At 36.2% G+C, this 18,382-nt stretch overlaps 1 protein-coding gene across 1 annotated transcript in view; it reads right to left on the reverse strand.

Annotated features, from left to right (window-relative positions):
• Nucleotides 1–3,775: 3,775 nt before the first annotated feature.
• The window catches only part of LOC105195265 (REPTOR-binding partner), a 29,470-nt gene continuing 14,863 nt past the window's right edge, over nt 3,776–18,382 (reverse strand). The window contains exons 2-4 of the mRNA XM_011160629.3: nt 11,949–12,042; nt 6,178–6,299; nt 3,776–4,680 (exon numbers count right to left, since the gene is read on the reverse strand). Of these exons, the coding sequence (XP_011158931.1) occupies nt 4,576–4,680; nt 6,178–6,299; nt 11,949–12,042 (321 nt within the window). The 3' untranslated portion in view covers nt 3,776–4,575. The remainder of the gene's footprint in view (nt 4,681–6,177; nt 6,300–11,948; nt 12,043–18,382) is intronic.

The following is an 18,382-nucleotide window of genomic DNA, read 5'->3' on the forward strand; positions in this document are numbered from 1 at the left end:
TAAACTTGTTTCTTTTTAAGAATTACCGTTAAATTAATTAAACGATCAAATTTAAACTAATTTCATGAGTTAAATAATATTTTGTTATTTTCAATTTTTAATGTGTGTCGACATTTATTATTTTAAGAACATGTTAAAAAAACAATTACTTCTAATCGATCATTTTTACGGTAAAATTGCTTTTAAAGTAAACAGTATTCATATTAATATATGCATCTGGTAATTTAATAAATAATAAACTAATGAGTCAAATTTAATGCACTTTTTTAAACTAAATTGTTTCATTCCATTTAGTTAAATTAACGACATATTGAGTACGAGCGACATAGGAATAATTAAAAAAAAAAAAATAACTGAAATTGAGTACAATTCAATATTGCAAATTTAAAACAATGTAACTCTCTAAAAATTCTTTTCCCATTCGCAGGGTGAAAACTGTTGGTGGTTCGACATTTTCGCCGAGAGACATTCTAAATCAATTAAAGAATCAAAATTGAAGTCACGAGTTGTCTAGAATACGCTGTAAACGCAAAGTGCAACGAACCATCTCGCGGTTCATTATTACATTGCATTCGCCAAGCAAAAGGTACCGACCGAAAACATTTTCGTGCTATCGGAATAAATTTCGAGCGGCGCGGCGGCGCGAGGACCCCCGGGGTCGAGAGAGCGGAGGCCACAAGTATTTTCTCGCTCCGCCGGATAGCCATATTTTTTCTCCTTATTTCCGCGTCCCCAAACGTGTCCGCTATTTTTTCACGCCGCAACGCTACACTTTATGAACTCTGCGCCCGACACGTTCGTCCGTCCGTTAGTCCATTCCGTCCGTCCGGCAAGAACACGCGTTTTCCACGACAACGAAATTGAATGTCCGCGGTTTATGACGCACGGAATTGCGTATCGTTAACTGCCGGCGCGCGAGAGATCGCATATATACATGGGCACATCGCCAGCTTTTTACGAGCCATGCAAGTGCCTCTAATGCTCCTCGCGGAACAACTACGAAGACCTGAATGAGCTTCGCGTGAGATCCGTCGGGAGCAGCGCGGAAAATGCTAGGCAATTATAGCGTCTGACGCGAAAATGATCTTTTTAACTTCACAAATGTAACGCGTATTGCGAACAAAAATGTACAAATGTGCCCAATTGTTTAACGGAGGGCATAATTTAATCGAGGGGAAACAATTTCAAAGTCTTTCAGTTGCACGTCTTTCACCGAAATTTCAATTTAAATAGCTGCACCGGCATTGCTACAGATTATAATTTATCAGGCGGAATCGAGTATGTATAATATCTCTTATCCAAAAGATGGTTATTTCGTACTCGGGCACATACACAACGTGTAAAATATATCATCTCCGGACACTGTCACAGCTAAGGCCATCGTGCCAGGAAGTACATAATGTACCTACTATGTAGCAAGCTTAATAACAATGCGAAGCACTCGGTTCTTTGCTCGGTACTTTAGTACAATTTGATATTTACGGGGCAATATTTCAACTTTACACTCCGCCTAACACGCTGATTTATTACGGACCGTGGCGAAAAACGATGAGTTTTCTTCTCCCCCTTTTTTTTCTCCACTTCCGCTTTATATATATATATATATATATATATATATATATATACACTAACAAAATTTTTCTACGTTTCGCGTATGAGGAAACGTGGTAAAATCGATATTTCTTTCTTAATAGGAAAGTAAAGTCTGATTTCCACGTGCATTGTGGTGAGACGGTGATTTATGGGCGACGTGATATTTGGCAAAAATCCCATCCGAGCTGCGTAGGTATATGAAATTTAATCGTCACATTTTCGCGTTACCTGCCATTTCGTTCGTAACAACGGCAATAGACGTCGAAAAAACAAAACAACTCGCGTTTCGGAGAAATCACTTCGGAGAACGTTTCCAATAATAGCGAAATATCACAATGCTAAATATCCGAATAAACCGATCTGACACACTTACCATTCGTAAGCTACCGAGTGAGCAAAAAACCAGTAATTCGTCCGGGGATCGAAAAATAGGAAATATCGTTAAAGCAGCACGCCGCGTACGGGGATTGTACTCTTATTCGTGGCGTTTGCAATTCAATCGATGCCGAAACGTTTATAACATCATTATCGTTGCAATTATTACTACACGGCGACATTAAGCTCGCTCGTTACTGCCCCGAGTTGATTAAAAGCTTCGAGCCAAATAACATAACAAAATTCGTTTCAAATTTCCGAATATAATCGCGATAACGGCGATATCGGATTCATCAATTTTTCCTCCTTTTCAACGGATCGTCGAACGAGCGCAAGAGATGATATCGTCTATGGACGTATCGCAATCTACGTAAACGGGAGCGGAGATTTCATGGCCCGATATATACCACGTCAAAATATGCAAATTCCCGTTGCGCAAAACCGCGACATCGCAGTGTCCCAAAATGCGATTTTCAAATAATGCCGGAGGATATGCGTTCCTTGCGCGCGAGCCAGAAAAAAAGATTTCGCGTTTCGCTACTCGTGCGATGCTTACGCAAACGTAAATGTTTTTTAAGTAATTTAAAGGATTTTAGAATCATGATATTTAACCCTCCAATTGCACTGGTCAAATCCGACTTACACTGAAAAAATGATTTTATTGAAAATACAAATATGAAAATAATTGTGTTGAATCATTAAAATTTGATAAAGTTACCAAATTTGTTACAAAAACCTTTTTTAGTATTGTAATTACTTTAATAATTCAATATAATTTTCATATCTGTATTTTCAACAAAATCGTTCTTTCCATTTCAGTGAACGCAACTAAATTGAGAAAAATATTAACCAGAAGTTGAATTAAATAGTGATCAAATGAATTTTGTAGTTACCAGTACCAAAAACTTGGTTACATTTAACGAACTATTTGGTTATAAGTTGTATAAAAGCAATTGTTTGGTTAAGACTACAGAAAAAATATGTAGCTCTTTGGTCAATTTTATAACTATAAAATTCATTTGAATATTATTGATAACTAAACATTTGGTCTATCGCGCCAAATATTTCTTTTACTCATTGTCAGTGTACACTCGTGAGGTAGTTTTATACCCCAAATTTTGATAAGAGTTTTAAATAAAATGAAATTTATAACGTTGATACTTTCTTGATGTAATAATTAAACATTCTAAAGCTGAGAGATAATCATTAATTACAAATTTAATAGAAAATAAAGTTTGTAGTAATCAAAATGATAAAATAGGCTCGTATGTGCTCAACGCAAATTAATAATGATAATAAGGTAAAAAAAACGCTCGTTTTTTTTACCTTATTATCATTAATAAAGTTTGTAGTTTTTAAGTAATAAAAATAAAGATTTTTTTCTCATTTTCAACGTTAGATTTAAGATTTTTTTTTCTAAATAATCAAATAATAAATACATATTGTCACATAAGAAATTTTTGTGAAAGAATGATCTTGCTGAATCTAAATGTTTAGCTGGATACACAGATGTGACAATTATTTGTTAGATTATCAGAATAATTGTGATGAGCAATACTGCAAAAAATTTTGACATTCTAACATTAGTTTAAGAGTGCAATATAAATTATTTTGATGGCGCAACAAAATTATTTTCAGATCTATATCCAACTAAATTTTTAGATTCTTCAGCAAAAACGTTTTTTCCGTGTAATCGTGTGCGGTGGGATACATTTGTAATTAAGCTAGCCTCGCCAGTGTAGGATTAAGGATTAATTCTCTCATATAGGAGAATCAGAAAAGCGAGGGCCAGTGAACGTCAATAGACTTATTTTTCATCGAAAAATATTGGTTTTATTTGACTTATCAGACTGTTCCGTACACATATATGAATCAACTTTTATAATGGCGTTTTAATTTGTACAAAATGATGAATTCTCTGCGGTATGTGAGAAGCCCGCGTGTTGACAAAATTCAAACAAATCGGTAAACGATCAACGAGGTGATCCCGCAACGACGTTCTTCAAAACAGACAATACTGAATATAAACTTTGATATACAACGACCGTTTTTCTTTTCCTTCGAGGCGTAACAGTAATACATCTATAATTACTTTTTTACATCGCAACGATCATGCGAAGGAGGTACATTTGAAGCGTGAGGCCGTAAACAACCGACCGATGTACTTAATCAACGAGAATAAAAAATATGTGTCAACGTAACGAGTCGCGATAACAAAACGTACGTATAAAAAAGGTAACACGGTGAGGTAACGAGGTAATCGGGGATAACGATCCCGTAGTACGGGAGAGAATTGGGAGACGTAGGAGAGAGAGAAATTTCACTATTCGCATAAGAAAGTATTTTCGAAAATGCCGGAAGATCCGCTCTTTTCGCGGTTCATTCAGTGGATCAATCGCAGTGTAGAAGTAGTCGACGTAAAGAGAAAATTTCAGATTCGCCAGCCAATTATTCCCTATTGCCTCGAAGAACAGTAAAAGAGAAAGGGAGATAAGAGAAGACGGAAAGAAAGCTCGCTACGAAGGGAGGAGGATTTCGATCGGAGGAACAAGATAAATGGAACGGCTCGATCCACGTGACTTCCTTATTCCTCGCCTCCTTGGCCGCTTAGTTGCCGCTGGGTTCCCGCTTCAGCTGGCCAAATTCCTCCAGCATCGCCTGAAGTCCTTCGGGGACTTGTCCGGCGTCCAATTCCTGAGTCCACTGACGATACTGCAGAAAAATAACAAACGGTGGTGTGTAAAGTACGTGAGTTTCCGTTTCTCTCGGACCGCACTTGTTCGTACTAAACCGTCGTGCGCTGGAGATCGTCGGTGGTATCAGGAAGGAGTTAGGAACAGCCTCGTGGATACGCAGGAACGCTGGACTCGTCGGAATCTTTCAAATGCTCTTTTTTTACTCGCAATGCTCAGTCACTGTAACTTAGTCGATGTAAGAACCTCAAAATATCACGTCAAATATTCTTAAATCTCGTTAACGAGCACTCCGTTTTCGCGAATGAAACGAGAAAGACAAATGCGATCAAACAATAAAACGAATAATTTTCTCCATTTCAAGTTTTCTTCCTAAACTTGTCCTCTGTCGTTTTATTGTTTAGTTGTTGAATTTTATTCACATTCTTTTCTACAGTAATTGAATTAAAAAAAATGTTAATTTTTATCCAAAAAGAAATGTGCCCGAAATATTTCCTATTACAGAGATCCAAAAGAATAAAAATTCACTGCCAACCGGACTGCGTAAAGTACTCAGATAATTCTAACAAGTACGAGTGCTTTTCTGCGAAAACAAAGCAATGAAGATGCGAATAATACTCCCAGTCGTATTGCTAAAGAGCGAACCTTTGTATTCCGCCAAAACTTTACACTTTTGCAAGTAACTTAGTTTGCACTTTCGAAGGAAGGTTTAAGAAGGACGATAAAGAAGACGATGAGGAGGGTGATGGAAAAGAAAAAGTTACGAGGTAACTCCAGCTTCCGAAGAATTTGCTTTGCTTTATGTTCGAGATACAACTAATTCAGGGACCTTAAGGTATAATACATATCTCCCTCTCAAAAAAAATATTCCTTCTATATCATAAGTTTTGTTTTTCTATTTGAAAAAATATTAGACAGAGTGCAATCAATATTAATTAATATACGTAAATTTTTAGATATTTTTAATGTCTCATAAACGATTTGTACCCTACATATAAAATATATAGTATCAAAAAGTGTCACGTCATTTCTTGTAAAATGTGAAGATTGCTGTTGTTAATAAAGAAATTACAGTGTTGATAATAATTTTCAAACTATAAGCTACCGAAACTAAAAAAACTTGCCGAGTTAAACATCACAGCATAAATATTGAAATATTATCTATCGTTTAACTTTAAGTGCATTTTCTTTTGACGAGATATCGACATTTATATTTAAGAGAGAGAAAGTTAGTTAGAAAGTGAAAAATACTAATTTCCAATAATAGTTTAAACATCAAGTTCCTTCGATACTTTCGCTAAGGAAGAAATTCAGATTTCACAAGAAACAGCATTGTATCTTCATCTTCTGCTAATTATTATAAAATGCTTTAATGCAAATTTCTTAATATAAGCCGCAATTCATTTACGGGTATTTGTCTTTTCAGTGCGCAATAAACGACCGTATATTTCTAAAGGAGAAAATCCTGAGAATTCTCCATTTTCGTTCGTTCGTTTATGAAAGGGTTAAGACTCACCATCTCGAGCTCCTTCCGCAGAGCAAGCACCGCCTTTTCTCGGTCGGCCACAAGCTCCTCTAGGTACTGATACCTCAGCTTCTTGCGAGCACGGCACTCCCTCGCGCTCTGCCGGCTTCGTTCTGTAATAGAATAGCAAACGAGGGTGAGAAAACACGAATCCGTATTAACATGAGGAATCGATGCGTGCAAAGCGCGGCGCGCCCGATCCCCGAAGACTAAAGTTTCAGCCCCCGAAATTCGCGCCGAGCATAAATTTCTCTGGTTTTCGGCGTCGTCAGGTTGTGACGCAACGGCAAGCCAAGTGGCAGATATATATCACGAGCTCTACAAGAATTCACGATTTAATAATGTCGCCGAACGCGCAAGACGCATGGTAATGCCGCCGGCATATGCGACCGAAAAGCGGAAACTTTTACGAAGACGGACGGTGTGTTACGGCGAGCTATGATTCTGTTCGAACGTATAGGAGGAAAATAAACGTGTCGCGCGAAATCGAAGCACGATGAGATGCGAAACCAATTTAAGTAACGATGTCGTTGCGCGATCTGAGATCTATAATATTCAAATCCTGGAATCCTAGAATTTTATCAGATGGTCGGTTTTCGTGCGCTTTATATTCCAAAATTCTCTCGAACATTGAGATCTCTGAGATTCCAAGATTCTCCTACCGAGATCCTTGCATTCTGAGGGCCGTATTTTATTTCCTCGTAGTGTCGCGTTCCTGCTGAAGAACCCACTCGAAACCAGCCTTTGAACGACGCGACACAATTTGATTAACAGATACGGAGAATCAATTTAATTTAATAACATCGTCACGTCATATCTGACGTATTCAATAAGATATCGAAAATGGAAGTAATAACGTAGTAAGTTAATTTACATACGCAGATACTTTCGACACTTAATTCTTTGTAGACACATTGGATCTTTTCCGTTCAACCCAACTTTTTTTTACCGTTCGGGGCTTTAAGAAGTTTAAGAAAGTTCAAAGCTACCTTCCAATATCCGTTCTACGTTACTAAATAGTTGTTTAACTCAAACGTTACAATTATTTTTTAATAAAAATTGAAATTTGTTCGGAGAAATTTGAGCAATGAGATAGATTTGATTTTTCACACAAATATTATATTTATGTGTTTGAAGTTTCCGGGACACGGGAGCAAAATATTCGGCACGTATTTATTTCGTTTATTTCGTAACGCGTTGTAAAATATTTCGTAATGACGAATCGATTATTTGTTTTTGCACATTGCACATACAGCCTGTTTATTCACAGAAGACCGCGCGCGGGGGTTGGAAGAAATATGTAATTATTTTGAAATATCCATTTAAAAATAAAAAGGTAAATATGCGTAATAATTTATCAAAATAGAAATTATTTTGAATGCTGCTATATGAAAGGCACATTCACGAGTTCGTAAAAAAAAACCTCTCAATATGTTATTTATCGACTCTTATTACACAAATAAATATAGATTGAGATATATTACGTACGTTTGATATTTATGGAATTTATAAATATTTGCAAGCATTTCATATAGAAGCAAAATTTTCAGAAAATACGACTAAAAACATCACGGAGATATAAATATATAAATGTTAATTTAGATGATTTTCAGTATCGAAATAAATATTACATCAATTGCAATGACTTGATTTCAAATCGATGAAAATAAAATAATGAAATAATATGAGATTCTAATTATTTAGAATCATGTGTAAAATCGTGGACTCTCACAAAAATTGTACATTAATGCTGTCAAGTTATATTTAAATCATGTTTTAATTAAGTATACAATCTCAATGCTTAATCAAAATAAGATTATCGCCGAATATAAAAAGATCACAAGATATATATAATTTCATTCCTTGTTTTTTTTCTGATATGTTTTTGAGATGTGATCTAAGACGACAAACAAAATCAAGACTACTACGATGTTAAAATCGTTGCATTCGAATCATTCTGAGATTCACAGCTTTAATTTCTAGCTTCGAAGATCCTTCGAATTTGAAGTTCTTCTGCGAGTTAAGGAACGTTAGATTTTTTAAAGATTCTAAGTTATCGGATTATTAGCTTCACAAAAGGTAAATCTCTTTCTTTAACTGTGCGCGCCCGGGTATAATAAACGTTTTTTTACGATCGAGGTTCGCAAACGCGCTGTCGTTCATGACTCGCCAGATCCGCCTTTTACGCAGCAATAAACGTCACTCGTCTCATTGCGAACCTTTAAGGGTGACCAAGCCGTCGGTGAATTTTCGCAGTCCGTGGAGCGTCGATCCGACGCTGTAAATTTTATCGGAAAGAGATTCGTTGATGTCGATTGGGACTGACGCGCGATCGACATCGCGCATGGGTGATCGATACCCACGCGCCGCGGAAATTAAGCGTTTTCGCACAGTCAATTTGTGGCTCCATTTAGGATCTCATTGCGACGGCCGGCATCTGGACCGGATCGAAGCGAAACCCGAACGAATTTAAATAAAGCCGGAAGTAAAATGGAGCGTTCGTTCGTTCGTTCGTTCGCGTGGCCAAGAACGACGTCGAAAGAGAATCACACGCAATTTCCGTCGATATGCAAGTCGCGAACCCACAGGTAGGTGTCCTGTTTTTTTAACGACAGATGGGAAACAAGCTGAAAAATACGATTATTTTAACCCTTTAGTGAATTGCAATTGCTGAATCTTTGCACGGAAGATCCAGCGAATAGAGAGCTATTGAAAATGGAATTTTTCAGAGTGATGAGTTATCATGTTTTTGATGGAAAAATATGTAAATTCCAAAAATTAATCTAAGTTTTATAAAGAATTAATAAGGTGAGAGGTAGTTCGTAGTGATCGTGGCGCAGAAAGTCGTGCGTCTCTCTGTGCCGAAGATCCAGGTTCAAACTCCGCTGATCAGAAACATCTGATTTTATTCGATCGCTACCTCTCGGAAGGCAGTGGCAAACCACCGAGTTTCTAACCGAGAGAACCCCTATAAATTAGGCCGTTCGGAGAACCGACGTTTAAATTGCAGGTCCCGTATATCTGTGTAAACTGTAAAAAGCGCACACCACAGAAATACATTGACGGATCACCACGCTCTGACAAGAGCTGAGGATTAATGAAAATAAGGTGAGACATTAATATCCTGAAGAATTCTTGGAAAAATTCTACTTTTGTCAATTTTAGTAATTAAATATATATTTCTATGAAATACTGAATAACTTCTACAAATTTTTACTTTCAGTAAAACTTTGTATTTATTTATAGAATTTTTTTTTCGCCAAGATAAGCTACTTAGAAATGTGCAAAATGTTATAATTCGTTGTAATTCTACACAAATTTAAGAAATGCTACAAAAATTTAATATACAAAAAATTCTAGAATTGGAATACTTTTGTCAATTTTAATAATTAAATATATATTTCTATAAAATATTAAACAATAATTTCTACAAATTTTCATTTTCAGGAGAATTTTGTATTTATTTATAAAATTTTTTCGCGACAATAAGCTACTTAGAAATGTGTAGAATGTTATAATTCGTTGTAATTCTACACAAATGTAAGAAATGCTACAAAAATTTAATATACAAAAAATTCTAGAATTGGAATACTTTTGTCAATTTTAATAATTATATATTTCTATAAAATACTAAACAATAATTTCTACAAATTTTCATTTTCAGTAAAACTTTGTATTTATTTATAAAATTTTTTTCGCGACGATAAGCTACTTAGAAATGTATAGAATATTATAATTCGTTGTAATTTGACATAGTTTCATCGATAAATCGTAGATATCGCAAAAAAGACACATTACAAAAATGTAAGAATTTAGAAAAATGTGTTCCAATTCTGACATTTTAATTTAGATTTCTGTAGCGCCTCTCAAATTTCTGTAGGAATTTTGTAAAACTTTATCCGCCAGGATACTTGCAAAATTGAATCTTCAACAATTAAATATAGTACAACGTTTTGCAACGTATTGCCGTTCTTAAATTTCAAACGTAATTCAATCTTCAATTCGTGTAAAAACTTTAAACAAATGATAATCAGCTGCAAAGTTTTCGCCACGGATAACACCGACCTGCGAAATGTCCGTAACTAAGCGAGCGTCGGGCGAGACAGTGCATAGATTGAACGGCGTTGCGTTTCCGGAAAGGAGGCCGCATCGCGGTCGGAAGGAACCGCGAGAACGAGAAGGCGGAAGAAGGGGGGGAGAACGAAATAGCGCGCGCCAGGCGATTATAAAGTTTCCCCGTTTCCGAATGAGAGGACCATGCGCGCGTTCCAGAAATAACCCCGCGAAATTACTCGCTGCTGGTCCATGCAGCAACCAGCCACGGCGATGGCGGGTTAGTAGTTTCGACGCCCAACGCTCTCTTCCTTCTCCTCCTCCACCACCTTTCTCTTCCCGCTTTTGTTACCCCGCAAGAGCTCCTCCGCGGCGGCAGTGGCGGAATGGTGGAATTGCAAAATAGCCGAACGATAACTGTACGGCAAGAGCCTGGTCGGTAATCCTCGTTCGTCGGGGTATCGGGAAACCGCTGCGGGACCGGCCCGGTATATAAATATTCATTCGCGAAAGAGATAGACGTTTCTACCGACGATTCGCGCCATCTTGCGCGAAACGACAAGCCGCGCAGCAAGTGGTGGATGCGCGATTTCCATCCTCGCGAAAAGGACGCGTTTTGTCGCCGTCGCGACGCGCCGATCGAACATTTTAATCAAGAGAATGTCGCGATAAATGTCGACACGTCGACGAGCACGCGCGTAAAGCCAGAGCGCAACGGATGGCCGATATTCGCTGGCCTGTACGTCCGTTTCATTGTCTCGTAGAACGCGCTATTTTCCATTTTACACGAGTTCTCGCACTTTCGATTAAAGAGACTTGTTGTGACGAGGCCAGACGCCGGATAGATAAAATCAGACCAGCAGACAATTTCCTCCACTCGCGTCATTGTCTCTTTTATCAATTTCATCCTTAACTTTAACATAATATTTTTACGAAAAGACTTTTTTCTTTCTTTTCAAACGAACTAACGATTCTATCGAAAATCTGTAACGGCGCATTCTCGCGAAATAATAATTTCCAATCGCAATCAATCAGCATAAAATCAATAAGTTCATCACTATATAATTTATTGTGTTATCCGTATAGCCAATTAAAATATCGGACAACAGAGATGGGCAGAACGCAATCGAATCGACGATTGATTGCGGTTGCATTTTAAGTATTGCCGCTGCATTTTAAGTAATCAATGACCTATGATTTGCAATAAAATATTGATCAATATTCTATTATCATCGATTAACAAATCGTAAAAATAATCATCGATCAATCACAATTAAATTATCGGCCATTTATCATAAAATAATTGTATTTTTATTACAATTTTGATTGAATAAATTAACATATGTTACACTACTGAAGCGGTTCTAACAAAGGTAATAACTTCGTTTCATTTTATGATTATTAGATAGTGATTAATGAGTAACGCGTGTACGAATGACAACCCGTCGATGCAATTTATATTTATGCATTATTTAATGGATTTTAATGATAATTACTTAATTACTGATTCCAAATTATTTCACTAATCCAATTTGCGAAAACAATTTCGCGTAGAAATGCGAATCGTAACGAGGACAGCGTTAGTTTTAAATCGCGACCAGGATAAACAATTTATCACCGATAAAATCGCGTCGTTACAGCGGCGAGAGAGCAAAATGTTGAGGCAGGTGCCTAGGATGTCAACAAGTATCCTTCACGTAGCTACTTACCGAGCTTAGCTTTCATGTCCGCCTTGTCCGCCGCCTTCCTTCCAGGCTTGCGTCCCCTCTTGCCCCCCTCTTTCCGATCACCGCGAGATCCCTCCTGCAAATGAAAGGACGTCGTTAATTACGGCAAAAATTCGTCACCCGGTGAATGTTAACGAGCCAGGAGCAAAACGGTATCATTGTACGCGGTTCTCTCTAACGCGATTGAGAGAATCGCGCGCCCACCAAAATAGAGAGATCAGCCATAAAATCAATTCATTTTGTACCCGCGGCTTTGCCGCCGATCGGCTTTTGCCAGCTGCCCGGGGGAGACCAGTGAATAATTCTACCGGGAGTTGTTCATGATTAATGATCGCGCCGCGAGTGTATTTACGCGGGGGGGAAGGAGGGGGGGAGAGGGCAGAGCGCAACGGTGACAAATCTTGCGCGAGAAGCCGAGACGGCATTAAAAATTGACGCGCTACAAAACACGCGGCCGGGATTATTACGCGCAACCTATCGAAACGAAAGCGCGCGCGCGAGCGCACCATGAATAATTCGCCGCGGGGTAATTTACGATTCAATCGAGCAGCGGTCTCACGTACGCACGTACACGCGACCGCCATAATGCCGCTTGATCCGCGCCCCGAGTTTCGCCCCGATTAATATCTTGAGCGAGACACGGCGGTGTCGTTTTCAATGGAAACAAAAGCTCATTGTGTCGCCGAGGAAGAGGAAGAGGAGGAGGAGCCGCGGCGGCTGCGGGAGGGGGTCCGCTTCGATGAAAAGCTCGGGAATGAAATCCTCTCCGCCAAGATTTTCTCCTCCCCCTCCCCTCCCCGCTGATCATAAACGCGAAATGAGCAATCGCTGTCTCGCCAATATCCCCTCTTTCTCGCGGTCACAAAAGTGCAATGAGCGTTATTCAATATCCGCGGATATAATAGCGAACGATGCCTGACAAACTGTCCACTTCGCAGTTTTATTCAGCTTTGAGTTTTATCGTCATCGTAACCTCAGAATCTGTCTGTATGCAAAATTGAGCAAAAGAACTACGAAACGCGAACGTGATAGTCGCCTTAATCCTTTTTCTCCTTCTCTCCTTCCCTCCTTCCCTACACGGAAAAAATAATACGATAATAATAATCAAGCCTGAACGTAGTCGATTAATTGAAATTATTTCACCACGGCTCAAGAATTAAAGATAGTTATTGAACTGTGGTGTAATAATTTAAATTAAATGTTTGGGTAACATAACCAAATGTTTAATAATATTTAGCAAGCGTTTGGTAACCGTTAGTAATCGATTGAATACTATGTTTGGTTACTATTAAATTAATAACTATCAAATTATTAAATATTATTAAACATTTGATATTATAACAAAACACATTTAATCGAAATTATTCCGAAGCTTAAATTATTACAACTAAACTCTTTTATTCAGTGCATATAGCAAAATTTTTAATTTAATTTTACTTTCAGCAAGATTTAGACATGAAAATAAGTCGAGTTACAATATTACATTATCACCTGCATAATTTAATTCCGTTTATTTTTATTCATATATTCAAATATTCCGAAGTTGATATGACGTTCATTTGATCTAACAATCAGAAAAAATAAGTACAGTGAAAAAAAAGCTTTGGTAATTATTCAAGTAAATATATTATTAGTACTATTCACATTATATGTAACATATTTACTTAAATTACAAAAAATTTTTTCTCACTGCATAAAAGCTAAATAAATAAATAAATTTTTCCCCTTTATATAATTAAATCTACATAACATAGTTATAGAAAAAATTTAAAAAAATTGATCTAATAAATAATAATACCCAGCCGATCAAAATAATTCAAAATTTATTGATCTATACCTTGTTAATATTTATTCCAATACTAAAATAACACTAAAATTATATGATAATATAATGCTTAAATTAATTATGAAAATAAAACCAAAAAACAAAAAATAAAATATTAACATTAATATTAATTATAATTTAAGATATTTATTAAAATATATATTTAATTCGACAAATTAATGTTTTAATTTAAACTACCTAAATTTTTTATATTAATATATGTTCAGTCTTTGAAAAAAAGAGACTCGACTTTTATTAGAAAACTTATTCTTAATACAATATTTAAGCATAATTTTGCACGCGGAACATAAAATATGAAATAATATATCCGTAATAGCAAAATGTGTTACAATTATTTGCAAACCACGTTCTTCGGTGCAAACAGGTTCTCTATAAATTCGCGCATTTTCTTGACGTTTCCTTTATTGTATACATTATTACGAGACAAGTCACAGTATCACGCGGTCGTTCTTACCCCGCAGTTCTGTTTGCCCGAGGATATTATTTATGCAAAGTATACGTTTGTCGTGCATACAAACTGCCCCGAAGTCAAACGAACAAACGGCGCGCGTACACTTTCGCGAGATGCATTTTCGCGCGGCTTTCATTTCGCCTCGTAACGAAAAACGGGCGGCCGCGCCGCGTGGAAACGATTTCAACGCGGAATAATTACCTGGAGGAACAATTTCGCAATGCCTTGGGAGAATGGTGAACGACACACAGACACGACACGCGTTCACCACATCTTGCCGACGAGCTGTTAAAATTTACACGCCCCTTGAGCACGGTTGTCACATACCACGGCCTTTAGATATGCATACATGTTCAACAAATTCTGCCTCCTTTTAGGACCGCTGTTTACCTGGCCCGGGTTTCTCAATCTTATCTGATATTAAATCTCCTCCCGAATCCCATTTCTTTCCTCCTTCCCGGGCACTTCCGGCTTTTTTAACTGACCCTAACCACCTGCTTGTTGGCCACCGAGCTTTTCCCCTTTCTCCGATCCACAGCCCCTTTTTCCATCACGTCATTGTGCGAGATAATTGAAATTGATTCCCGTACGGAAAAAAAATGCGAACCGTCAACTTCAAAATTCTCGCGCGAAGGATAACGCAACGGTCTGTAAATCGTAGCGAATACGCGAATTGTTTGTGGGCATATTGCTTTTTACGTATCGTAATGTATTGCAATGACGAGACAACGATATGGATGTAAACATCTCGTTAACAAATGTAATATCTTTTATGTGATATCTGAGGAATATTGAGTTATCTGTCAGCCATGTATTTTTTTGTTTTTTTCGAAACAGTCAGCCTTTTCGCAGTGAAAATCTGTGTATGATAATTAAATAATAAAATAATCTCGGAATTTCAAGCTGGAAAATTTTGCCGATTTAACTTTTTAAAATGTAAGCAGATTATTTTTCAATGAGTTTTGAAAAAACCAATTAATTCTTAAACAAAAATATAATAAATTTAATAATCGTAAGTAAATATTAGAGAAAATAACGAATATCGGGTTTTAAAAAAACTTTTAATTGAACGAATAAAAGATAGTACGATCTGTTCTGAGACACTTCATATTTGATGCAAAATTATGTAAGTTCAAATTGCTTTGCTTTCTCTTTTTTTTCCGTCATTTCAAAGAATAAAATTTTTAAAAGTTACAAAAGAAAGCATGAGAGAACGCGCGTTAATTGCAAATTGTGGCTAGACAAAAATAAAAGGTGTCTCATTTAGTCTATGATAAATATTTTCTTCAAAAAATCGCGAATGAAGGAAGATATAAAATATTCGGCAAAGAGCCATTCCTTGCATCAAGTAAAAATTGCATGAATATTTTACGTTTCGTATTAATTATCGATACTCGCGAGAAAAATACATAGCATTGAAATAGCTTTAGACATATATTATTCATAATAAGCTTAAATATGGTGGTTCGTGTGAATGTAAATAATTATTGCCATGTAATCTTTTTGAAAGAATTAGATAATCTTAAACAGACATAATTTGTTTACATAAAAAAACAATATTTCTTTATAATAGTAAATTATGTTTGTTTAAAATTATAAATTCTTTCAAGAAGAATTGGTATTATTGCTTATATGTATATGAAACAGAAATAAATTGTTGGTTTGATACTAATTTTTTTCTGTTGCACATATTCTTAATGAATAAAAATATATTCTTTTTTTCTAAAACATACTTTGAAACTAAGAATATATATTTTTAACAAACTTTTGAACATTCTATGCAGAGCGTGTTTCATTTGATGTTTGCAGCAATTAATCGTTGTAATTAACAGTGAGTGTAAAAAATATGCATGTAAAAGGTATTTTTTAAAACCTTATTTTTGAACAGTAAACATTAATTGGCAATTTATTAACAACGGATATATACAATCTATTATGTTTGTTATTAATAAATTGCCAATTAATGTTTACATGCTAAAAATAAAAGTTTTGAAATTATTTCTGATATCCCAGAATTTTTACATTTATTGCAGCGAATGCAGTGTTTTGTGTGTTTAGTACGTAAAACTTTAAATATCGTAAATAAACCTTAATTAATGAGCGAAATAAAAAGAATAATAAAAAATGGCTCGAAGAATTAATCGTTTCAGATAACATGTATGTTTTCAAGATTTCAGTATTTATAATTTTTATTAACGGACTCTCATTAGCCTTATATTTACTCTAATTTTTGTTAAATCTCGAAAGTCGTGTACTTAAGTATAATTGTTTTCATTAATGCGCTTTTAATCTTCATAATCAATGGAAAATAGTGTGCTCCAATAATATTCAATATTTCGTTCCGATAAAATTCAAAATAACATTTGATTTTATATTCGTGGAAAATCAGCCAAAAAATCCTATAAAAAAATTTCGTCTCACTTATATATCCTTATAAAAATTAAAAACATCTACTACGAATATATCCTTTAGCATTCTCACTGAAGTCAAGAAAATCCTCTTGGTGCCTATCTTAGAAGAGATTGCTATAAAGAAAAGAATTCATAAATTGAGAAACAATGTTTTCGGTGTAACTCAGAGTTGGTATAATAAATCGACGAAGATTTCTACGACCATATGAAATCTCCATCATGGAACAAGGATGATCCGTGGCTATAAACTCTTCCGAAACTTGTCAGACGTTTGCTGACACTGACATTTCCGTCTACTTCCCTGTCTCCATCGTGTGCGTCGCATACTTGCGCCACAGACGCGCCCGCGAGCATACTCTAATTCCGTTTCCTTCTTCTGCGTACGACAATCCATTGACGACAACCTGATCGACGTATATCCGATCAGCAAAGAAAACAATCCGCCCGTTTCCGGAATTTTGCAACCACCATTTACGATTCCCGTCCTCTCGTCGGAGAGCAAGTACGAGCACGAGTATAATACAACAGTAAACAGGGTATCAAATAGAAAATTATCGTTGGAATTTTCATAAAGTACATCCAACAATTATAAACGCGCCTTTGTTTACGCAATCTTTGCATCCCAATTAAGTAATTATATGGATTATATGAGATATTTTTCCACGTCATAAAAGGTTTGAAAACGAGAAACGAATGGAATTAAATATGAATATATTTTATACAATTATCATTAAATGCACAAATCAATATTAAAACCTTTAAAATCTAATTTGCATCCCCATTAAAATAAAGTGTATCATTCCTTGTTTTGAAATAGCAGATGCAAAAACATGTCTCATTGAATAGTAAATCAATTTTATAAAATTGGAATTACTACAGAGATACCGTTCCTACAACATATGCACGTTCTTCATTGACAGCCTACGTGACATTATGGAACATTTTATGTTTCATTGATGTACTATCGTAAAATAAAAATATGTAATAAATTTCACAGTATTTTTTTCCGTTCATATGAAAACGAGCGAATTCGCGCATTCAAGTGCCGAGCTAATATCATTTTTATGGCGTTTGCGATTTTAACGGTCGTCACAACTATCGAAGGTGAAACATAAGGCGCCGTCGTCGCGCGTATGTAAACTTTTATGAAATTTTTCTCCGATGTTTTCCGTCGTTATCAGCAAAAACACATGCGAGGCAATGTTTCTCGTTTAAAAAGTAATTTCAGTTATCTGCAACTCGATTACTTGATGCCGTTACAGAAAATTGGACACGGCCCTACTGCCGGAGTGCGAGTTTTCGTCAAGGCAATACTGATTTTAATTTGTCTAATATACATTTGCGTGGGAAAAAAAAGTCTGTTAGTGCATCACCTATGTTTTGCGATTCAAGAACATGGAAAACTAGATTTTTACCGAGCTCCAACACGCACGCAAAATCTCTCCCGTCGCATAAGGATTGTATTATGCGAAAATGAGTGCAACGTCTAATAATTTCTTAGATAATAGATAATCTCAAGATTACATCAAAATATCTTTTTTTTTTGGGGGGGGAGGGGAGAAATAGTCCTTTGTCATAAAAGCAAAATATAGAGATATCCCACTTTATAATTTTATACCGTAAGCCCTTCTGCATACAACGCTTTCACGCCACTTCCAGACGTAGCGTATGCTTTTTTCTGCGGAAGCTAACCCATCTAGAAAAAACG

Source organism: Solenopsis invicta, chromosome 5 (assembly GCF_016802725.1).
Source record: "Solenopsis invicta isolate M01_SB chromosome 5, UNIL_Sinv_3.0, whole genome shotgun sequence".
In the NCBI taxonomy this organism is placed as follows: Eukaryota; Metazoa; Arthropoda; class Insecta; order Hymenoptera; family Formicidae; genus Solenopsis; species Solenopsis invicta.